The following is a 24,942-nucleotide window of genomic DNA, read 5'->3' as shown; positions in this document are numbered from 1 at the left end:
CTATCAGAATTTTTATTAGTTTTATACTAACTTAATTCCTTTTCAATACTGAAAAAAATGCTCCTAAAAGCTCTATTCTACTGGAAACTTTTGTGCTGTCATTGTTATACATGCTATATTCATACATGTAATTATATACTAGTGTATGTACTGTATACTAGAATTTACATAATTTTACCCTTTTTTAAGGCAAAATGAGGTAAAATGAGAATAAGTATATGTTATTTCAGTGGTTATGATAGCCTTTTTAGTTACCTATTCTTATTTTCTGTTTGTTTCCATGTATTCATGTTATCATGTAGCATCATTCTTTTCTTTAATGCAGCTTGTTATCACCACCTACTTTATCTTGCTTTTGACAAATATATTAACTATATATCATATGTCTAACAATACAACTATGTACATGATTTACATGCTTGCTTTTTTATATTTGTTAAGAGAAGAAAGAGAAGAAATATGTGCTTGTACTGTCTTACAAAATTTCTTATCTTTACCAGTGCTCTTTGGTTTATCATGTGGATTAGAATTGCAGACTGGTTTTATCGTCTTTTACCAGGGCTTCCCTAGTGGCTCAGAGGGTAAAGCATCTGCCTGCAATGTGGGAGACCCAGGTTTGATCCCTGGGTCGGGAAGATCCTCTGGAGAAAATGGCAACCCACTCCAGTATTCTTGCCTGGAGAATCCCATGGACAGAGCACCCTGCTAGACTACAGTTCACGGGGTCGCAAAGAGTCAGACACGACTGAGCCACTTTACCATCACTTCACTTCACCTTACCATCCTCAGCCTGAAGAACTTCCTCAAGTTTTTCCTGTAAGGCGGATTTACACAGCAATGAAGTCTTTTTTATTTTTATTTTTTGTCGGGGGCAGGGGAAGGCATGAGGGCCAAAGGATTATCTGTATTTTGTCCTCATTTTTGAAAGATAGCTTTGTTGACATAGAATTTTCGACTGACAGTTCTGTCTTTCAGCACTTTGAATATGTCATCCCACTGCCATAGAGCATCCATCCTTTCTGATGAAATGTAAGTAATATCTTATTGCAGTTCACTTGTATGGATGTATTATTTTCTCTTAGCACTTTAAGATTTTCTGTATTTAGCTTTCAATATTTGACTAGTGTCTATGTATGGCTCTCCTATGTTTATCCTACTTTGAACTGATTGAAATACTGGGCTGTATAGATTAATATTTGCTATCATATTTAGGATATTTTCCAGTATTATATTTTTGAATATTTTGCTTTACTCAATTTTCTTTTTTTTTTTTTTTTTTTGAATTTGTTTTTATTTTTATTGGGCTCTAGGGGATGGGATGGGGAATACCTCTGTAAGTTATGTCCCACTAGGAAGATGTCCATTCTAACTTTCCTGGGAGAGCTTTCGGAGCTTTTTCTTTTTCTTGGAGCCACTGCTCTTGCTGGCAGCAGCCTCTTCAGGTCCACTGCTGAGTGGCTCCTCCTTGGACAATTTCCGTTTTTTCTTGGGGACCGTCTTGTTTTCTGACTCATCAGGGTCAGTAACTGTTTCCTCTTTGGGAAAAGATTTCTTCCTCTTGGGAAGACTTCCAGTACCGGCTGTCTCTTCAAGATCACTACTAACTAGCTCTTCCTTGGAAAAAGATTTCTTTTTTTTTGGGTTTGGAAAAAGAGACAGATGGGTCTTCCATTCCATTCTCCTGAAGAGCCTCCTGGGGCTTTTGCTTTTTCTTCTTTTTGGGTCTTTCACTTGTCTCCTCACACTCCTCCAGGGCACTGCTATTTTCTGAAGCCAGGGAAATTGCAGCCAGCCTTTTCTTTTCCTTCTTCAAGCGTTTCTTCTCCTGTTTCTCGAGCTTCCTAGTAATCTCGGCAGCCGCTTCCTCTGCCTGAACCATTGCCTCCTTCATGACATCCAGATTCTTTCGGGGAATCTCTCCAGTCTCATAGAAGGACAGCCGCTCCTCAACTTGTTCTCGAAGCTTCTCCCCAAAAACACTGGTGGGCACCTCAGAGAAGCAATCGATTCGTGAGGCAATACTGCATTTGTTTGCCAGGTATCGGGAGATGCGACCTTTGTTCTTGGCAGCTGCTCGGCCAATGAAGGTAGAGTGGAAAATGAGTCCATATTTTGGGGTGTTACCCCTTGTCTTCAAGGCTCTGGAAACTTGGTCCCTTTGCTGGGCCCAGGGAATCACTCAGACACCAGGACTGGCCATCACCCCCATAGCAGAGGCCTGTATAGGTCAGGGAGCCCTGGTCAACCATCACTGTGTCAATTTTCTTATGGCACCCCTATTTTGCATATGTTAGTGTGTTTAATTGTGTTTAATAGTGTGTTTAATTATATTCCACAACTTGCAATCCCTCTGTTCACTTTTCTATTCATTTTTATCTCTGTCCTTTTGATTATATTATCATACTACTCTATCTTAAGTTGGCTGAATTTTTCATCTGCTGCTACAAATCTACTACTGACTCCCTCTGGTGAATTTTTTCAATTATTTTAATTTTCAACTCAAATTTTCATTTGGTACTTTTGAAAAATATGATTTCTACCTCTTACTTGTAGACTGTGTCAATGGGACATTGTTTTTATAACTTTCTTTACTTCTTTAAGCTTGTTTTACAGAAGACGCATTGTATGTTTTTAGGAATTTACCCATTCCTTCTAAGTTCTACAGTTTTTTAGAATATAATGATTCACAATGTTCTTTTATGATTGTTTATATATGTGTATATATATATTTATACATAGATATATATTTAGCTTCTCATTTTATTTGACTGTTTTGTCTTTTTGATAATTCCCTTTGGGTCATTGAACACAATTTGTGATAGCTTGTATGAAGTTTTTACCTGTTAGAACTATTAGTCCCTCTCAGAGGCAGTTTCTATTGCTTTTCCCCCCATGTAGATCACATTTCCCTGTTTCTATATACTGTGAAATTTTTGTTAAGCTCTGACATTTAGATAATGAGTATAGCAACTCTGGATACTGGTCCTTTCCAGTTCCATTAATTATTACTATTATTTGTGCAATAACTAAATGGACTATTTTAGTGAAGTCTCTTTCTCCTACAGTGTGAAGCCTCTGTTGGGGGCTATTTGGGGGGGTGCAGTCTTGGGCATATTCACATTCCCTGGGCTGACAGTAGTTTTAGTAGGGGATTCCTTTTGACTGTTTCCTTTTTTTTTTTTTTACTGTTAACTTTCATCAACTGTTGACTGATTGTGCTATAGGTTATGTTAATATCTTGGGAGCATAAGTTGCTCCAGAATCTGACTTCCAGAAGTTCATTTTCATTTGCAAGGATGTTTTTGGACGTCAATGTTTGAGGTCTGTTGTGACCTCAGGAAGACTATTCTCAGCTGTGTCTTTCTTTGATTTTCTCTGATAACTAGCATGCCAGTGGTTTAGCTTGTGTCTGTCATGAAACAATTAGCTTCCTCTGAACTGTTTACCAATAAATCTTTCATAACTTGTGGGCAATCATAGGCTTGACCTTCCTGCCCACAATCTGATTCAAATAAAGTAAGTGTCTTGAGAATAGCTTGGAGCTCTGTGTTTTATGTTTTATATCTCCCTCTGGTCAAACTCCCTGAACACTGACTTCAGAACTGGGGATATGGATAGTGGCACACCTCTCTCTCTCTGTGGCATCCTTCTTTTAGGTGTAAACAGTAGTATCTATTTTTAGTCTGCCTCTTTTGTCCTGGAATCTCCATTCTATGAATGAGCTGAGGAAATGACTATTTGGGATTCTGTATTCTCAATATGTTTTGCCTAAAGAGAACCTTTGCCCTGTGAATCTGGCTGGGTGGAAGATGGGAGGACCTTGCTGACCACACTTGTCTGGAACTTTGCCTCTGTAAGATACAGCTGGGATGTGTATGTGTGAGAAATTCAAATGACTTGACTCTTCTAAGAAGATACCATAGCAGTCAAAAGAACTGTAGGGAGTGAGAGCTCTGTGTTCTTTCTGAACCTACTTAGGGTGGAATCTATTTTTCTGATGGACAGTGAGAGAGGGAGCAGTTTGGGGTTTAAATGGCATAGGCTTTCAGTGATTTTGCTGTTAGTATACTTTTCTGGAATAAATGTGTGTTTATTTATTGTGTCTTCGGGAAATCTCTATACCTTTTATTATTATTGGTCCTTTTTTTTTTTCAAACTTTAAACTTTTTATGTTGTATTGGGGGTATAGCCAATTAACAATGTTGTGGTAGTTTCAGATGAACAGCTATAGGACTCAGCCATACATATAGATGTATCCATCCTCCCCTAAATCCCCATCCCATCCAGGTTGCAACATTGAGTAGAGTTCCATGTACTATCCAATAGGTCCTTGTTACTTATTCACTCTGTATATAGCAGTGTGTACATGACCTTCCCAAACTCTCTAACTATCTCCTTCCCTCAGCAACCATAAGTTCATTTTCTGTCAGTCTCTTTCTATTTTGCAAGTTCATTTGTATAATTTCTTTTTATAATCCACGTATAAGAGATGTCATATGATATTTCTTCTTCTTGGTCTCACTTACTTCACTCAGTATGGCATTCTCTAGGTTCATTAATGTTGCTGCAAATGGAATCATATCATTCTTTTTTTTTTTTTTTTTCATATCATTCTTTTTAATGCCTGAATAATATTCCATTGAATATATGTATGTCTTCTTTATCTATTCCTCTGTTGATGGACTTTTAGGTTGCTTCCATGTCTTGGCTATTGTAAACAGTGCTGCAATGAACATTGGGGTGCATGCATTTTTTTTTTGGATCATGTTTTTCTTTGGATATATACCAGGAGTGGGATTGCAGAGTCATATGGCAAGTTTATTTTTAGTTCTTTAAGAAACCTCCATACTGTTTTCCATAGTGGCTGTGCCAATTTACATTCCCACCAACAGTGTAGCAGGGTTCCCTTCTTTCTGCACCCTCACCAGCATTTGTTATTTCTGATTCTTTTTGATGATAGTGATGAGTGTGAGGTGATATGTCATTGTAGTTTTGATTTGCATTTCTCTAATAACTAGCAATGTTGAAAATCTTTTCATATGTCTATTGGCCATCTGTATGTCTTTGGAGAAATTCAGATTTCTATTCTGAATCTATTCAGATCTTCTGACCATTTTTTGAGTGGGCTATTTGTTTTGATGCTGTTAAGTGAATTTCTAGACACTTTAGTTGCTTTAAAGCATAATTTCCACTAGTTATTCTTACTTCATATAAGAGCTTGATGAGTATGTAGTTTCTTTTGGGAGATGAAAATATTCTTCATCTAACTAGAGATGATAGTTGCATATCATGTAAACTTATTAACTGAACTATATAATTTATAATGGCTAAAAGGGCAAAAAAATTTGTGTTGTATACATTTAACTTCACCAGTAGAACCACGGATGGCTGCTGCCAAGATATGGCCCAGAGGCCATGGTTTAGAAGCCTTTGGTTTATAACATAAGTGTATCTATCTATCCTCTATCTATCTATCCATTGATCTGTCAATCTTTAAGTGTAGTTGATTTACAATTATGCATTAGTTTTAGATGTATAATATAACAAATCAGGATTTTTGTAGGTTATATTTCATTATTGTTGTTGTTGTCCAGTCACTAAGTTGTGTCCGAATCTTTGTAACCCTGTGAACTGCAGCACGCTAGGCTTCCCTGTCCTTCAGTGTCTCTTGGAATTTGCTCAAACTCACATCCATCAAGTCGGTGATGCCATCCAACCATCTCATCCTCTGTCGTGCCCTTCTCCTGCCCTCAGTCTTTTCCAGCATCAGTGTGTGTGTGTGTGTGTGTGTGTGTGTGTGTGCTCAGTCACTCAGTTGTGTCCAACTCTTTGCAACCTCTCAGACTATAGCCCACCAGGCTCTTCTGTCCATAGAATTTTCTAAGCAAGAATACTGGAGTGGGTTGCCATTTCCTTCTCCAGGCAATCCTCTGCACCCAGTGATCAAATCGCTGTCTCTTGGGTCTCCTGCCTTGGCAGGCAGATTCTTCACCACTTTGTTACCTGGAAGGTCCCAGTATCAGGTTTTTTTTTTTTTTTTTCCAATGAGTCAGTTCTTGGCATCAAATGGCTAAAGTATTGGAGCTTCAGCTTCAGCATTAGCCCTTCCAGTGAATATTCAGGGTTGATTTCATTTAGAATTGACTGATTTGATCTCCTTGCTGTCCAAAAGACTCAAGAGTCTTCTCCAGTACCACAATTCTAAAGTATCAGCTCTTTGCTGCTCAGCCTTCCTTATGCATGGTCCAACTCTCACATCCATACATGACTATAGGAAAAGTCATAGCTTTGATTATACAAACCTTTGTTGGCAAAGTGATGTCTCAATTTTAATACACAGTCTAGGTTTGTCATAGCTTTTCTTCCAAGAAATAAACATCTTTTAATTTCATGTCTGCAGTCACCGTATTGATTTTGGAGCTGAAGAAAAGAAAATCTGTCACTGTTTCTACTGTCCCTCCTTCTACTTGCCATGAAGTGATGGAGCCAGGTATCATGATCTTAGTTTTTTGAATGCTGAGTTTTAAGCCAGCTTTTTCACTCTCCTCTTTCACTTTCATCAAGATGCTCTTTAGTTTCTCTTTGCTTTCTGCTATTAAAGTGGTATCATTGCATATCTGAGGTTGTTGATATTTCTCCTGGCAATTTTGATTCCAGTTTGTAACTTATCTAGACTGGTAGTTCACATGATGTACTCTGCATATAAGTTAAATATGCAGGCTGACAACATACAGCCTTGTTATACTCCTTTCCTAATTTGAAACCAGTCAGTTGTTCCATATCTGGTTCTAACTCTTGCTTTTTGTCTGCACACAGGTTTCTCAGGAGACAGATAAGGTGGTCTGGTATTCCCATCACTTTAATTATTTTCCATGGTTTGTTGTGATCCACACAATCAAAGGCTTTAGCATAGTCAATAAAGCAGAAGTAGATTTTTTTTTAAGGTAATTATAAGATATTGGGTACTTCCTATGCTATCTAGTAGGTTGTCATTGCTTTTCTATTTTATGTATAGTAGTTTATATTTGTAACACTATACTCCTAATTTGTCCTTCTGCTTCTGCAGTTTGGTAAGCATAAGTTTATTTTTTATGTCTGTCAATCCAATTCTATTTTGTGAGTAGATTCATTTGTATTGCTTTTTATATTTCACATATAAGTGATATAATATTTTTCTCTGTTTGACATATTTCATTAAGAATAATATTCTCCAGATTCACCTATATTGCTACAAATGGCAATATTTTATTCTTTCTAATGGGGACTAATATTCGTTTGTACATCTACCCCACATCTTCTTAAGACAATTGTTGTTTTTGGACACTTAGGTGGATCCCATGTTTTGGCTATTGTAAATAATGCTGCTATGAGTACCTTGATTCATGTAGTAGTTTTTCAGTGACTTAAGGCCACACTGTGTTCAGAGTGCAACCTCTTAATTATTATGGTATGGTGGCTCCCTTTTCTGCGTTACAGTTACTTTCAAAATGGAACATTGATAATTTCCCATTATTAAGATATATCATAACTATAATATGATAAAAGCATAATTATTGTTTTAGTTGTGTATTAGTGCAAAATAAAACTTCTCTTTGATTTTTCTCTCTTATAGTTCTGAATATTGGTTAGGCTCATCCAGGTGATTCTTGTAACAGGTTTTTTAGTAGTTACAGTCTTGTGGTGGCTTTGGGGTTGAAATCATGTGAACGTCTGGTGATATGTTTTAAAAGACTCAAATTGCTGGAGGGCTGGAACTGCTGGGACTTCTTAGGCATATCTATGTGTGTCTTCACAAATGGTCATTTATCATGGAAACTTTGAGTATGTTATAGAACTCCTTGGTGAATAGGGAGAGAGAGAAGAAATGGAGATAGAGATATAGACAGATAGATGGATATATACCTATATGGAGAGAGAGAGACATAGATAGGCAGAAAGAGACAGAGAGGCAGAGACAGAATGTGCTGCATTTTGTAACTGAGACTTGGAGGTTAGGCTGAAACATTTGTGAGACAGCAGCAAGACTTACTAAAATTCAAGAGAGAGGAAATTACTTGATGGGAGAGCTGTCAAAGTATTTGTAGCCATGTCTCAAAAACACTATAAATATAATATAGAAGTAAGCCAGCAGAGGTCCCCAAACTATTGGAAAATTCATTTAATATTGACAATTGTAACCACAATAAAGTCAGCAGACATTTGTGGATTAAGCTTTTTTTTTAAAACTATTGAAATTATAAATATAAGGTGTCCTAAATAAAAGCCCTTGTTTTGACATATTGGATAATATGCCAGATTTCTAGTCAATTTAAGTGTCTTTTTAAAAATTTTAAAGTTTTACTTTTGGCGGTACCACGTAGGATGGGGGACCTTAGTTCTCAGACACAGATTGGACCTGTGCCCTCTTGAACCAGTGGAAGCCAGTGGAAGCATGGAAACTTAACCACTGTACCACCAGTGCAAGTGTGTGCTTAGTCAGTCGTGTCTGACTCTTTGTGACCCCATGGACTGAGCTCACCAGGGATTCTTTCTCTCCCAGGCAAGAATACTCAAGTAGGTTGCCATGCCCTCTTCCAGGGGATCTTTCTGACCCAGGAATGGAAGCTCCATCTACTCCGTCTCTTGCATTGGGAGGCAGATTCTTTACCACTGAGCCTCCTGGGACGCCTCTTGTACCACCAGGAAAGTCCTCAACTCAAGTGTTCTGAAGGAAATTAATACACTGATAACATGATATGAAAATCTTAACATTTGATATCTTCAGATATTAAGAACTTAATATCTTGAATCAATATGGTTATTTCACTAGTTATTTAAAATCATATAACTAACAATTAAAAATGTTATTGTGAAAGGTCAAGTAATGAAGAAGTGTATAGAATTCTCTTCATTGGAAAGTCAGTGTATTCTGAAGATCATTTCCTCTGTGGTACACAAATTTACTTATATTTATATATATTTCATTTTATTTTCAAAGAAGACTGTCATGCTTATTTTATGGAATTTCTGGAACTTGTTCTTTGTTTAGTAATGTGAAATGGAGAGTATTTAACAATATTGCCCATAATCTAACTGCTTATTTTCATGGTTATATAACCCATACCTAAGTTGTATGTAAGTGTGTTCACAAACTGATAGCCATTTAAGTGCTAGTGGGACTATTCACTATAATTATGAACATGCACAAGTCTTTCTGCATGACAGGTAATGAGATGTAGAATTTTAATTTGAAAAAGTGTATATAAATTTTATTTAAATGATATTTCCATATTATACTACCTCAAAATTAGTCCTACCAGATTACTTGTTCTGCAAATCATTTGTAGGAAAATTATTGTTGACAATTTTTATTTCCCAAATTTTCTGTGTCACCTTTTACATATCATTGGCCATTTCACTTTTGCGAATTTGTTGTTCATAATCTTCATTTATTTTCATATTGGACTGCTTAATGTTTCATTGAAGATTTGTAGTCCTTCTTACTATACGATGAGTACCAGCCCTTTGTCTATTACAAGTTTTTCCATATAGATTTGAGGAAAATTATGCTTGATTTAACAATGTTTTCTACTATGGCATAATATTGTTCTCCTTTCTTACTTTTCTGTTAGTTCTATTTTTCTTTAAATATGTGTCAGTTATTTAGAGGGGTTTGATGGAAAATTCTATGATAAATTTTCCTATAATCCCTAAGTAACAACATTTAAATTCATTTTTTTAAATCAATTATGCCTTAGGCTGAAGAATGTCATATGATGTGGATAGTGGTCCCCTTGACCAGAAAGACAAGTACTGTTTTCCTCATCTGGATCACACTGATCATAAACTGCTTTCCTGATTTGCAGTTTTCATGACCAGCCTTCAGACTGCTTCCATTTGATTCACCAGTTTTCCATAAAATTTATGTGATTTTTGTATTGTGTTCATTTTTTCTGATTATCTCAGTCATAGTGGACCTAGGTTTAAAGAAAATAATGTTTGTATTATTTTGTCATGATAAAGGATTATGGGAAGAACAAGGTAATAGCTTCCTTAGGAAAGAGACAAATGAATAATAAATGCTGATCTAAAGTGTAGTTACAATATATTATAATTTAATAGTAATTAATTCAATGTGTTCTACAAGTCAATTGAATTTCACATCGTATCTACAAGTAGCTAAGTGATATTGTGTCCTATTTTGTATGGTGGGCTTCCCTTGCGGCTCAGCTGGTAGAGAATCTGCTTGCAATTTGGGAGACTCTGGAAGACCTGGGTTTGATCCCTGGGTTGGGAAGATCCCCTGGAGAATGGAATGGTTACTCACTCCAGAATTCTGGGAGAATTCCATGGACTGTATATTCCATGGGGTTGCAAAGAATCAGACATGACTGAAAGACTTTCACTTTCACTTTGTAAGGATATATATAGATTTAGATATGTATATAGATATAGATAAGATCTATATATAAAGCTAGATCTATAGAGATGTTTATATGTAATAGATACAGGTATATTTATGGACATTTGGAGAGAGGGAGAATTCTGAAGTCCCTTCAGAGTATGGGTTATATATTTTCTTACTGTACAGTTGAGAACTTACATCCATTATCAAAGGCTGAATATAAGAGTAAAAATAATAGATGACTACAAGGTGGATGAGAAAAAGAGAATTAGATCATGAAATTAAAGATTTTTTGCAAATACCTCAGTTTCATAATAGGAAGCAGGTAGTAGTTGCTCTATTTCTGATTTCACAAACATTCCCCTGGATAATGAGCTACACTGGATGAAGGCAGATGTCTTGCCACGCCTTTAGGTAAGAAGCGATGTTGGAGTTGGATGCACAGTAAAAGTGAAGAACTGATAGTGGTTTCACAAATAAAGTTAAGGGTGGAATCTTTTGACAGAATTTCAATTATTGAGCAATTTCTATAGCAAGAAAACTATAAAATTTTACATCAAAGTGAAGTTAAAAGTTCTGAATATCTACAAATTAATATGGATGCCATAAGTTGACTTATTATTGTTCTTGTTTCTACATGCAAACTGTGAAAAATGATTACATTCAATAATTTCTTTTTAGTATAACTTTTGAATTGAAGTAATAAATTTCAATATATACCCATATACTTTTAGTTTTATTTAATTTTTCAGCAGTGTTTTTCCTTGGCATGCCATATTTCCTAACTCAGGTAGAAAATCCCTTGAAAGTGAAGTTTGTATTTTGTTACAAGAAAATGGAAAGCTTATCATAATTTCTCCTACTGGAATATTATGAAGGTGTGCTATCTATGGAGCAAACCTACTAGAGGTCTCAGAAACAGCTACTTTCTTTTCTCTTTCTTTCCTGCACTGGCAACAAAACAGAAAATATTTTGTGACAAAGACAGCAGTTGCCACACATGCTACCCAATCAAATCCAGACAGTGGTATTGGAACCAGGTGATGTCGTGGATAGCTGGTCTTAAGTGCTTGGCTCCTTTGTGGCGCATGACAAATTCGATCCAGAAAACTGCTCGGTTCAAGGGTTTCATAGGATGATCGTGTTAAATGGTTGATAACCTCATCACATTCTCTTTGTAGCTGAAGGAAAATCAAACAGACGTCAATTTATAGAATGAACTACAATAGAAAATTTGTGAAATTTTATTGCAACGGCAACAAAGAATGCATCACAGAACAGAAGAAAAATTATTTTCTTGTGAAGTGATTCTTGAGATCTTAACTTATGGGCTAAGATGTCTTAAATGCATAGGATTTCCAGCTACCAATAAAAGAAAGAAAATGAGAGGGACAAGATTTTGTAGTCTAAAGAATGAAATGCGTTGTCCCAAAGGGAAAGGAAAGAAATTCATGATCAGTGCATTCAAAGTTTGAATGATCTAGTAAAGAATTAATAGACCTTGTGGACATGCCTTAAAACATGTTATAATCCAGAGATAGCAGGTTTATCTATGAATAGGTTCACAGACACATCTAGGCAGGGCTGATTTTACTTTAATAAAGTAGTGGCTGAAAAAAAAAAAAAAGTAGTGGTTTAAAATGTGGAAGTAGATTGTCTGGGTTTAATTACTGATTCTGACACTTATCCTGTTAGCTGCTTTTTTATTCTTTCTATTCTTCAGGTTTTTTTTTTTTTTTTACATTTATTTTGATTAGTTGAAGGCTAATTCCTTTACAATATTGTAGTGGTTTTTGCTATACATTGACATGAATCAGCCATGGATTTACAAGTGTTCCCCATCCTGAACCCCCCTCCCACCCCCTTCCCCATCCCATCCCTCTGGGTCATCCCAGTACACCAGCCCCGAGCACTTGTCTCATGCATTCAACCTGGACTGGTGATCTGTTTCACATTTGATAGTATACATGTTTCGATGCTGTTTTCTCAGATCATCCCACCCTTGCCATCTCCCATAGAGTTCAAAAGTCTATTCTATACATCTGTGTCTCTTTTTCTGTCTTGCATATAAAATATTTTATTTAAAAAATTTTAATTTTATACTGAAGAGCCTAATCATAGTAGGATCTGTTTATCAGTTTTTCCTTGTTGTATAAAATTGATAAGAATAGTGCTTTATCTGACTATTTTGAGAATATTGCGTTGCTTCTTAGAGGCATTCCTGCTGCCACTGCTGCTGTTAAGTCGCGTCAGTAGTGTCCGACTCTGTGCGACCCCATGGACCGCAGCCTACCAGGCTCCTCCATCCGTGGGATTTTCCAGGCAAGAGTACTGAGGCGGGTTGCCATTGCCTTTTCCAAGAGGCATTCCTAGTGTGTAGTATACTCCCAGGAAATGTTTGCTAGTATTGTTCTTGTTGTTGTTCTAAAAGAAGATGGAGAAGGCTCAACATTTCACTTTGGGACACTGCAGTTGCATTTGCTTCCACTGTTGAAATGATGATGTACTAAAAGAAAAGAAAGAAGGAAGAATAAAGAGATATGGCTCACGAATGTTAAATCACAAAGTGTTATAACATGACGCCATAACAATAACAATGGAGGTAAGATCTCTCCCTTTTCTGTCAAAAAGACAGAGGGTATACTGGTTTTTTGAGAGGACTGTAGTAATTAGGAAACATTTTTGTAACACTGTAGGAATAGACTACAATAAAAAATCTACTTAATACGCATGAAGTAATACTATGAACAAAGCTAGTAGAAGTGATGGAATTCCAGTTGAGCTATTTCAAATCCTGAAAGATGATGCTGTGAAAGTGCTGAACTCAATATGCCAGCAAATTTGGAAAACTCAGCAGTGGCCACAGGGCTGGTAAAGGTCAGTTTTCATTCCAATCCCAAAGAAAGGCAATCCCAAAGAATTCTCAAACTACCACACAATTGCACTCATCTCACATGCTAGTAAAGTAATGTTCCAAATTCTTCAAACTAGGCTTCAGCAATATGTGAACCCTGAAATTCCAGATGTTCAGACTGGTTTTAGGAAAGGCAGAAGAACCAGAGATCAAATTGCCAACATCTGCTGGATCATCGAAAAAGCAAGAGAATTCCAGAAAAACATTTATTTCTGTTTTTTTTTTTTTTTTTTTTTTTTTTTTTTACTATGCCAAAGCCTTTGACTGTGTGGATCACAATAAACTGTGGAAAATTCCAAAAGAGATGGAAATACCAGACCACCTGACCTGCCTCTTGCGAAACCTATATGCAGGTCAGGAAGCAACACTTAGAACTGGACATGGAACAACAGACTGGTTCCAAATAGGAAAAGGAGAATGTCAAGGCTGTATATTGTCACCCAGCTTATTTAACTTATATGCAGAGTACATCATGAGAAACGATGGGCTGGAGGAAGCATAAGCTGGAATCAAGAGTGCCAGGAGAAATATCAATAACCTCAGATATGCAGATGACACCACCCTTATGGCAGAAAGTGAAGAGGAACTAAAGAGCCTCTTGATGAAAGTGAAAGAGGAGACAAAAAACGTGGCTTAAAGCTCAACATTCAGAAAACTAGGATCATGGCATCTGGTCCCATCACTTCATGGGAAATAGATGGGGAAACAGTGAAAACAGTTTCAGACTTTATTTTGGGGGGCTCCAAAATCACTGCAGATGGTGATTACAGCCATGAAATTAAAAGACACTTACTCCTTGGAAGGAAAGTTATGACCAACCTAGATAGCATACTAAAAAGCAGACACATTACTTTGCCAACAAAGGTCCGTCTAGTCAAGGCTATGCTTTTTCCAGTGGTCATGTATGGATGTGAGAGTTGGACTGTGAAGAAAGCTGAGCGCTGAAGAATTGATTCTTTTGAACTGTGGTGTTGGAGACAACTCTTGAGAGTCCCTTGGACTGCAAGGAGATCCAACCAGTCCATCCTAAAGGACATCAGTCCTGGGTGTTCACTGGAAGGACTGATGCTGAAGCTGAAAGTCCAATACTTTGGCCACCTCATGTGAAGAGTTGATTCATTGGAAAAGACCCTGATGCTGGGAGGGATTGGGAGCAAGAGGAGAAGGGGATGACAGAGGATGAGATGGCTGGATGGCATCACCGACTCAATGGGCATGAGTTTGAGTAAACTCCAGGAGTTTGTGATGGACAGGGAGGCCTGGCATGCTGCGGTTCATGGGGTCGCAAAGAGTCGGACATGACTGAGTGACTGAACTGAACTGAACTGAACATTTATTCGCTCTGTGAATGAATGTAAAATTAATGTCTCAACAAAATTTTGCATTGATTATTAGGTGAAGTTTATCATATAGCAAATTAAAAAGTTTGTTCACATATATCTGAAAACCCCAGGGTATTCTATATCAGAAAATAAGTTGCTGCTATATTTTATGGAGAAGGAAGTAGCTGAATCTTTTCCATTCCAGTCTTCCTTATACTTGACTGCTTCTTATAGTCCCTTCTCCCTCCTCAGTCAGGAGGAGTAATGTGATAGTTTAGAAGAAGAGTTCATTTAGGGCCAGACTTCAGAATGCAGAGGATTAACCCTAAAGGAAGGACCCCAGATTACCCTTTTGTTTTTATCTTCCGTTTCACACTTTGGCAGGGCCCAGTCAGCCAGGGAGGCTTATGTTTCTCTTTTCTAAATCACGGTGACTGATTCATGGTTGGATAACTGAAGGCAACTTGGGGAGCACTGCTCATCCTTTCTCTGGAAAACACATTGAACAGGTCTATTCCAAAATTTAGGGAATGTAAAACAAACCACAATTACATGCTAAGTACACACTGCAGGAAGTACAACAGACTTTTATCAATATTGCTTAACATTATTCTGTGATTATGTTTACTGTTAAAATTTAACTCCTGAGAACATTTGTATGTTATCATGCCTCAGAAGTCCTTCAAGGGAGATGGAAGATGGTGGAGGAGTAAGATGGGGAGATCACCAGCCTCCCCCCAAATACATCAAAAACTCATCAAGATATGGAACAACTCCTACAAAGCAACCTCTAGGCAATAGCAGAAGACCCCAGGCCTCCAGGGGGACAAGAGAAGCTCCCTGAATTGAGAACACAGGCGCAATTTACCCTCAACAAGAAATTAACACAAACCACCAAACCAACATTTCCCTCCAAGGGCAAAAATCAAAAGGAAGAAGTAGTAGAACCCTAAAGCCTGGGATAAGAAGACCTCAAGAGGAGCAAGTTAGAAAAAAAGATGAAAAGACAGAGAAATACAGCACAAATGAAAGAGCAAGGTAGAAACTCACAAGACCAAATAAACAGAGAGGAAATAACTAATCTCCCTGAAAGAGAATTCAGAATAATGAAGACTTGAAAATAGAATGGGAAAAATTCAAGAAGCACTTAACACAGTTAATACAATCACCAAGGGCATAGAAGAAGTAAAGAATAAGCAAACAGAGATGAATAACACAATTACTGAAATTAAAAATACTATAGAAGGAACCGAGAGCAGAATAACTGAGGTGAGGAACAGATAAGCGAGCTGGAGGACAGAATGGTGGAAATAATTGCTGAAGAGCAGAACAAAGGGAAGAGAAAGAAAAGAATTGAGGAAAGCCTCAGAGACCATTGGGACAATGTTAAACACACCAACCTTCGAGTTATAGGGGTCCCAGAGGAAGAAGAAAAAAGGAAAGGCACTGAGAAAATTTTTGAAGAACTTATAGTTGCAAACTTCCCCAACATGGGAAAGGAAATAGTCAATCAAGTCCAAGAAGCCAAGAGTGTCCCCTACAGGTTAAACCCAAGGAGAAACACATTGAGACACATATTAATCAAGCTAACAGAGATTAGGCACAAAGAAAGAATATTAAAAGCAGCAAGGGAAAAATAACAAGTAACATACAAGGGAAAAACCCATGTGATTAACAGCAGATCTTTCAGCAGAAACTCTACAGGTCAGAAGGGAATAGCAAGATATACTTAAAGTATTGAAAGAGAAAAACCTACAACCATGATTACTATACCCGGCAAAGATCTCATTCAAAATTGATGGAGAAATCAAAAGCTTTACAGACAAGCAGAAGTTAAGAGAATTCAGCACCATCAAACCCGCCTTGCAACAAATATTAAAGGGACTTACATAGCCAATGAACACAAGAGAAAGGAAATACCTACAAAAACAAACCCAAAACAATCAAGAAAATGCCAATAGGAACATATGTATCAATAATTACCTTAAATGTAAATGGATTAAATGCACCAACCAAAAGATGCAGGCTGACTGAATGGATACAAAAACAAGACCCATATATATGATGCCTACAGGAGACCTACTTCAGACCTAGAGACACATACAGACTGAAAGTAAAAGGATGGAAATAGATATTCCATGTGAATAGAAACCAAAAGAAAGCTGGAGTGGCAATCCTTATTTCAGACAAAATAGACTTTAAAATAAAGAATATCATAAGAGACAAAAAAGGGCACTACATAATGATCGAAGGATCAATCCAAGAAGAAGATATAACAATTGTAATTGTCTATTCATCCAACATAGGAGCACCTCAATACACAAGGCAAACACTAACAGGCATAAGAGGAGATATCTACAGCAACACAATAATAGTAGGGGACTTTAACACCCCAATTTCACCAATGGACAGATCTCAAAACAGAATCAATAAGGAAACACAAAGCTTAAATGAAACATTAGGCCAAATGGACCTAATTGATATCTTCAGGACTTTCCATCCGAATATAGAAAAATACACTTTCTTCTCAAGTGCACATAGAACATTCTCCAGGATAGACCACATCTTGGGCCACAAATCAAGCCTCAGTAAGTTTAAGAAAGCTGAAATTGTATCAAGTATCTTTTCTGACCACAATGCTATGAGACTAGATATCAACTACAGGAGAAAAAAAACAGCAAAAAACACAAACTTGTGGAAATTAAAAAATACATTACTAAATAACAAAGAGGGTACTGAAGAAATAAGAAAAGAAATAAAAAGATTCCTTGAAACAAATGGCAATGAATGATGACCCAAAACCTATGGGACTCAGCAAAAGCAGTTCTAAAATGGAAGTTTATAGCAATACAAGCACACCTCAAGAAGCAAGAAAAGCATTGAATAGACAGCCTAACTTTACTTCTAAAGCAGCTGGAAAAAGAACCAACCCCCCCAAAGTCAGCAGAAGGAAGGAGACTGTGAAAATCAGAGCAAAAATAAATGAAAAAGAAATGAAGGAAACAATAGCAAAGATTAATAAAACTAAAAGCTGGTTCTTTGAGAAGATAAACAAAATTGACAACCACTAGCTAGACTCATCAAGAAAAAAGAGAGAGAAAAATCAAATCAGTAAACTTAGAAATGAAAATGGAGAGGTTACAACAGACAACACAGAAATACAAAGGATCATTAGACAATATTATGAGCAACTATATGCTAATAAAATGGACAGCCTAAAGGAAATGGACAGATACTTAAGCCAAGATCAGCCTCCCAAGACTGAACCAGGAGGAAATAGAAATTATGAACAACCCAATTACAAACACTGAAATTGAAACAGTGATCAAAAATCTCAAAAGCCCAGGGCCAGATGGCTTCACAGGGGAATTCTATCAAACATTTAGAGAAGAGCTAATGCATATTTTTCTGAAACTCTTCCAAAAATTTGCAGAGGAAGGAACACTTCCAAACTCATTCTAAGAGGCCACAAGCACCCTAATACCAAAACCAGGAAAAGACAATATGATAAAAGAAAATTGCAGGCCAATGTCACCAATGAACAGAGGTGTAAAAATCCTCAACAAAATTCTAGCAAACAGAACCCAACAACACATTAAAAAGCTCATATACCATGATCAAATCGGGTTTATTCCAGGCATTCAAGGATTCTTCGATATATGCAAATCAATCAACATGATACACCATATTAACAAATTGAAAGATAAAAACCGTATGATCATCTCAATAGATGCAGAAAAAGCCTTTGACAAATCCAGCATCCATTTATGATAAAAACACTTCAAAAAATGGGCATAGAAGGAACCTACCTCAACATAATAAAGGCCACATATGAAAAACCCACAGCAAATATTATTCTCAATGGTGGAAAACTAAAAGCTTTCCCTGTAAGATCAGGAACAAGACAAGGATGTCCACTCTCACCACCATTATTTAACATAGTTTTGGAAGTCCAAGCTATGGCAATCAGAGAAGAAAATGAAATAAAAGGAATCCAGATTAGAAAAGAAGAAGTAAAGCTCTCACTGTTTGCAAATGACATGATATTATATATAGAAAACCCAAAAGAAACTATCAGAAAATTACTAGAGCTAATCAGCGAATTCAGAAAAGTTGTGGGATACAAGGTCAATACACAGTAATCAATTGCACTCCTATATACTAACAATGAAAACTCAGAAAGAGAAATTAAGGAATCAATCCCATTCACCATTGAAACAAAAAGAATAAAATATCCAGGTATAAACCTACCTATGGAAACAAAAGACCTGTATATGGGAAACTATAAGACACTGATGAAAGAAATCAAAGATGACTTAAACAGATGGAGAGATATTCTATGCTCCTGGGTAGGAAGAATCAATGTTGTGAAAATGACTATTATACCAAATGCAATCTACAGATTCAATGCAATCGCTACCAAATTACCAATGGCTTTTTCCACAGAAATAGAACAGAAAATTTCACAATTCATTGGAAACTTGAAAGACCCTGAGTAGCCAAAGCAGTCTTGAGAAAGAAGAATGGAGTTGGAGGAATCAACCTTCCTGACTTCAGACTATACTACAAAGCTACATTCATCAAGACAGTATGGTACTGGCACAAAAACAGAAATATAAACCAATGGAACAAGATAGAGAACCCAGAGATAAACCTGTGCACCAATGGGTAGCTTATTTTTGATAAAAGAGGCATAAATATACAATGCGGCAAAGAGAGCCTCTTCAATAAGTGATGCTGGGCAAACTGGACAGCTACGTGCAAAAGAATGAAATTAGATCACTACCTAATGACATACACAAAGATAAAATCAAAATGGGAAAAAAAATCAAAATGTATTAAAGACCTAAATGTAAGACCAGAAACTATTAAACTCTTAGAGGAGATCATAGGCAGAACACTTGATGGCATAAATCAAAGCAAGATCCTCTATGACCCACCTCCTAGAGTAATGCAAATAAAAGCAAAAATAAGCAAGTGGGACCTAATTAAACTTAAAAGCTTTTTCCCAGCAAAGGAAACTGCAAACAAGGTAAAAAGACAACCCTCAGAATGGGAGAAAATAATAGCAAGGGAAACAACTGATAAAGAATTAATTTCCAAAATATACAAGCAGCTTATACAACTCAATACCAGAAAAGCAAACAACCCAATCAAAAAGTGGGAAAGGGACCTGAAGAGACATTTCTCCAAAGAAGACATACGGATGGCTAACAAGCACATGAAAAGATGCTCAACATCACTCATTATTAGACAAATGCAAATCAAAACTACAATGAGATACTACCTCACACCAGTCAGAATGGCCATCATCAAAAAGTCTATGAACAATAAATGCTGGAGAGGGTGTGGAGAAAAGGGAACACTCTTGCACTGCTGGTGGGAATGTAAACTGATACAGCCACTATGCAAGGTGGCATGGGGACTCCTTAGAAAGCTAGGAATAAAACCACCAGATGACCCAGCAATCCCACTCCTAGGCATACCCCATGAGGAAATCAAAACTGAAAAAGACTCATGTAACCCAATGTTCACTGCAGCACTATTTACAATAGCTAGAACATGGAAGCAAACTAGATATCCATCAACAGATGAATATTTAAGAAACTGTGGTACCTATATACAATGGAACACTACTCAGCCATAAAAAGGAACACATTTGAATCTGTTCTAATGAGGTGGACGAAACTAGAGTCCATTATACGAGTGAAGTAAGTCAGAAAGAGAAATACAAATATATACTGACACATATGTATGGAATCTGAGAGATGGCACTGATGAATTTATTTTCAGGGAAACAATGGAGAAACAGACAGAGAGAACAGACCTATGGACATGGGGGGACTGGAGGAGGAATAAGAGGAAATGTATGGAGAGAGTAACATAGAAATTTATAATACCGTGTGTAATACATAGCCAATGGGAATTTGCTGCATGACTCAGGGAACTCAAACAGGGTTTCTGCGACAGGCTGAAGGGTGTGGTGGGGAGGGAGATGGGAGGGAGGTCTGGGAGGGAGGGGACATGGGTGTACAAGGCTGATTCTTGTTAATGTATGACAGAAAATCACAAAATTCTGTAAAGCAGTTGTCCTTCAATTAAAAAAAAAAAAAAAAAAAAAAAGAAGTCCTTCAAGGAAAAGGAACAAGTGACAAAGCAGAATATGGTGGTTTCTTTTCCTGTCCATGTTACCATTATAACTCCAAAATTTGCACTATGTTTCTTCAAATATCATTCTTTTTTGTTATAATCTTAATCTAAAATTATTATGGATCAAAGACACTCCTTATAATTCTAACTAGCCTGTCATTTATATTTGGTTTATGTCTGAGATAAGTGGTAACTATCATAATATTTCACCTTTCTGGTAGAAAATGTCTAAATTCAGATCTTTTATAGAGTTTAACAGACATTAAATAGTTGTCCACTATTAAGTTACTGTGTGTATCTTTTGTGGAATCTGGGCAAGGGCTGATGCAATCACATTGGCACTTTCTTCTGATATGTTACTGACCATTGACCCCAAAGAAAGCACCACAATACTATCTTCTCCAGAGCTCTGCACAAACTCTTCCATTTCCTGTGAAAAATTTTATTCCATCACGAAAGAGCAGAAGTGTAGCAAACATTACTGAAGGAATTTCTACAAGCAACTAAAGAGAGAAAATCGGATGGAATTCTTCAGTCAAGAATCCTGGAGTGGGTATCCATTCCCTTCTGGGGATCTTACCAACCCAGGGATTGAACCCAGGTTTCCCTCATTTCAGGAAGATTCTTTACTGTCTGAGCCACCCTGGAAGCCTCTTATTCTACTCTATGTTTCTACAAATGTGACTAGACTGGGTATTTCTTATAAGGTGAATTGTATAGTATTTGTCTTTTTCTGACTGGCTTATTTCACTTAACACAAGATTCATTCATGTTGTGACATGTGTCAGAATTTCTCTTTAGAGGTGAATAATATTTCATTGTTTGTGTATATGATATTTAGTTTATTGCTTTATCTGTTGATGGACACTTTTGTTGCTTCAATCTCTTAGCTCCTGTGAATAGAGCTTTTATGTACATGGTGTGCAAATATCTCACTGGGATCCTAATTTCAATTCTTTTGGATACATACCTAGAAAAGAAATTGCTGAGCCACATATGTAGACAAGTTTTATATTAGAAACTGTGCATTAGTCCTACAATGTGCTATATAGCTAGTTTATAGCTATATATATATATATATATATATATATATATATATATATATATATATATATTAACAAAGAAAAGAAAATAAAGCACTTTTTCAAACTTTAACCTAAAGGCTGTTTTTGATGAGTGTTCTTCAAAAGCATAATTTCATCTGTTGATATCAGTTTTAATATTAATGTCACTGAACTTTGTTAATGCTCAATTGGTATCCAGGTTATATTCTATTTCTAGTGACCTGTAGTAGAACTTAAAGTTACTTGTCTTCAATGCTTTGTCACATTGCCTTGCTACCCAATGCTGCTTCATCTATGCTGTGAAAAATGCATCCATTTGGGATTATTATAGTACATACTGTCTATGCAAATTAATTACTGATGCAGACTGATTCATTTCATACTCTGATATCTTTATGAAAATAATATAAAGATCATGGCAATAAAACATGCAAAGGTATGAAAATTTATATAAAGGGAAATAAGATTTATTAACGTTCTTCATACAAGGATAGTCTTAGTTTCAAATTTATATACTTTTAGAAAAGGGTGAAATATATTTAACATTTAAGATTAAGTTAAGATATATAACATGATGACTGATATGTATATATATTATAATATGATTTCCATTTTAATGATGGTTCATACCTCTATCATGCCATATAATTATAGTTTCTACTTTGTGGCCAGATAAGTTAACAAGTATGTGAGCTGAGAACTTCGAGATGTTCAAGCTGGATTTAGAAAAGGCAGAGGAACCAGAGATCAAGTTGCCAACATTGGTTGAATCAAAGAAAAAGCAAAGAGAATTCCAGAAAAATATCTACTGCTTTATTGATTACACCAAAGCCTTTGGCTGTGTAGATCACAACAAACTGTGGAATATTCTTAAAGAGATGGGAATACCAGACCACCTTACTTGCCTCTTGAGACATCTGTATGCAGGTAAAGAAGCAACACTTAGAACCGGACATGGAACAATAAACTGGTTACAAATTGGGAAAGAAGTACATCAAGTACAATGTATATTATCATGCTGCTTATTTAATTAATATGCAGAGTATATCATGAGAAATGTTAGACTGGATGAAGTACAAGCTAGAATCAAGATTGTGGGAGAAATATCAATAACCTCAGATACACAGATGATGCCACCCTTAAGGAAGAAAGTGAAGAAGAACTAAAGAGCCTCTTGATGGAAGTGAAAAAGAATGAATAAGTTGGCTTAAAACTCAACATTCAAAAAACTAAGATCATGGCATCGGGTCCCATCATGTCATGGCAAATAGATGGGGAAATAATGGAAACAGTGACAGACTTTATTTTCGTGGGCTCCAAAGTAACTACAGATGGTGACTCCAGCCATGAATAAAAGATGTTTGCTTCTTGGAAGGAGAGTTATGACCAACCTAGACAGCATATTGAAAAAAGAGAGACATTATTTTGCCAACAAAGGTCCATGTAATCAAAACTATGGTTTCTCCAGTAGTCATGTATGGATGTGAGAGTTGGATTATAAAGAAAGCTGAGCACTGAAGCATTGATGTTTTTGAACTATGGTGTTGGAGAAGAGTCTTGAGAGTCCCTTGGACTGCAAGGAGATCAAACCAGTCTATCCTGAAGGAAATCAGTCCTGAATATTCTTTGGAAGGGCTGATGTTGAAGCTGAAACTCCAATACTTTGGCCACCTGGTGCAAAGAACTGATTCATTGGAAAAGATCCTGATTTGGGAAAGATTGAAGGCAGGAGGAGAAGGGGACAACAGAGAATGAGATGGTTGGATGGCATCACTGAATCAATGGACATGGGTTTGAGTAAACTCCAGGGGTTGGTGATGGACAGGAGGCTGGCATGCTGCAGTCCATGGGGTCACAAAGAGTCAGATGTGACTGAGCCACTGAACTGAACTAGGTAAGCATGAACTTCTCTGGCATTCAGTGTTGAAGAATCCACCTGGAGATGTGAGTTTGATCCCTAGGTCAGGGGGATCCCCTGGAGAAGGAAATGGTATTCCATTCTAGTATTCTTTCCTGGAAAATCCCATAGAGAGAGAATTCTGGTGGGCTACAGTCCACGGGGCGGCAAAAGCCATAAAAGACTTAGTGACTAAAAAACAAGCAACAGGTAAATCATGTTTTTAGTTGGTAGCATAAAGTCTTATTTTTCCTAGTATCTAGGAGGGTGAGTTTGTATAAATATAAACTCACAGAAATTTGTTTTAAATAAGTGAAAGAGTGAAATAAAAATATAAAAATATTTTCTTGGGCTCCAAAATCAAGACTCTCAAGAGTCTTCTCCAACACCACAGTTCAAAAGCATCAATTCTTCAGAACTCAGCTTTCTTTATAGTCCAAATCTCACATCCATACATAACTACTGGAAAAACCATAGCCTTGACTATCTAGATCTTTGTTGACAAAATAATATCTCTACTTATTTTTTCCCCATTTATTTTTTTATTAGTTGGAGGCTAATTACTTTACAATATTGTAGTGGTTTTTGTCATACATTAACATGAATCAGCCATGGATTTACATGTATTCTCCATCCCGATCCCCCCTCCCACCTCGCTCTCTATCCGATCCCTCTGGGTCTTCCCGGTGATATACACCATGCAATATTACTCAGTCATTAAAAAGAATTCATTTGTCTCTGCTTTTTAATATGCTAAGTTGGTCATAACTTTTCTTTCAAGGAGTAAGCATCTTTTAGTTTCATGGGGGCAGTCACCATCAGTAGTGATTTTGGAGCCCCGCCAAAATAAAGTCTGCCACTGTTTCCACTGTTTCCCCATGTATTTGCCATAAAGTGATGGGACTGGATGCCATGACCTTAGTTTTCTGAATGTTCAGTATTAAGCCAACTTTTCCACTCTCCTCTTTCACTTTCATGAAGAGGCTGTTTATTTCTTTACTTTCTGCCATAAGGGTAGTGTCATCTGCATATCTGAGGTTACTGATATTTCTCCCGGCAATCTTGATTCCAGCTTGTGCTTCATCCAGCTCAGCCTTTCTCACGTTGTACTCTGCTGCTGCTGCTGCTGCTAAGTCACTTCAGTCCTGTCTGACTCTGTGCGACCCCATAGACAGCAGCCCACCAGGCTCCTCTGTCCCTGGGGTTCTCCA

General features: G+C 36.9%; 1 protein-coding gene and 1 non-coding gene across 2 annotated transcripts in view; both read right to left on the bottom strand.

Annotated features, from left to right (window-relative positions):
• Window positions 1–1,365: 1,365 nt before the first annotated feature.
• The window catches only part of LOC122696641 (UDP-glucuronosyltransferase 2B4-like), a 47,694-nt gene continuing 24,117 nt past the window's right edge, over window positions 1,366–24,942 (bottom strand). The window contains exons 3-6 of the mRNA XM_043906894.1: window positions 21,060–21,200; window positions 11,392–11,565; window positions 1,658–2,161; window positions 1,366–1,614 (exon numbers count right to left, since the gene is read on the bottom strand). Of these exons, the coding sequence (XP_043762829.1) occupies window positions 1,366–1,614; window positions 1,658–2,161; window positions 11,392–11,565; window positions 21,060–21,200 (1,068 nt within the window). The remainder of the gene's footprint in view (window positions 1,615–1,657; window positions 2,162–11,391; window positions 11,566–21,059; window positions 21,201–24,942) is intronic.
• On the bottom strand, window positions 2,174–2,259 carry LOC122696677. Its single transcript, XR_006341811.1, has one exon. It is a non-coding gene; the product is annotated as a small nucleolar RNA SNORD86 (small nucleolar RNA).

The sequence above is a fragment of the Cervus elaphus genome, chromosome 6, assembly GCF_910594005.1.
Source record: "Cervus elaphus chromosome 6, mCerEla1.1, whole genome shotgun sequence".
In the NCBI taxonomy this organism is placed as follows: domain Eukaryota; kingdom Metazoa; phylum Chordata; class Mammalia; order Artiodactyla; family Cervidae; genus Cervus; species Cervus elaphus.
This window is presented reverse-complemented; position numbering and strand designations above follow the sequence as displayed.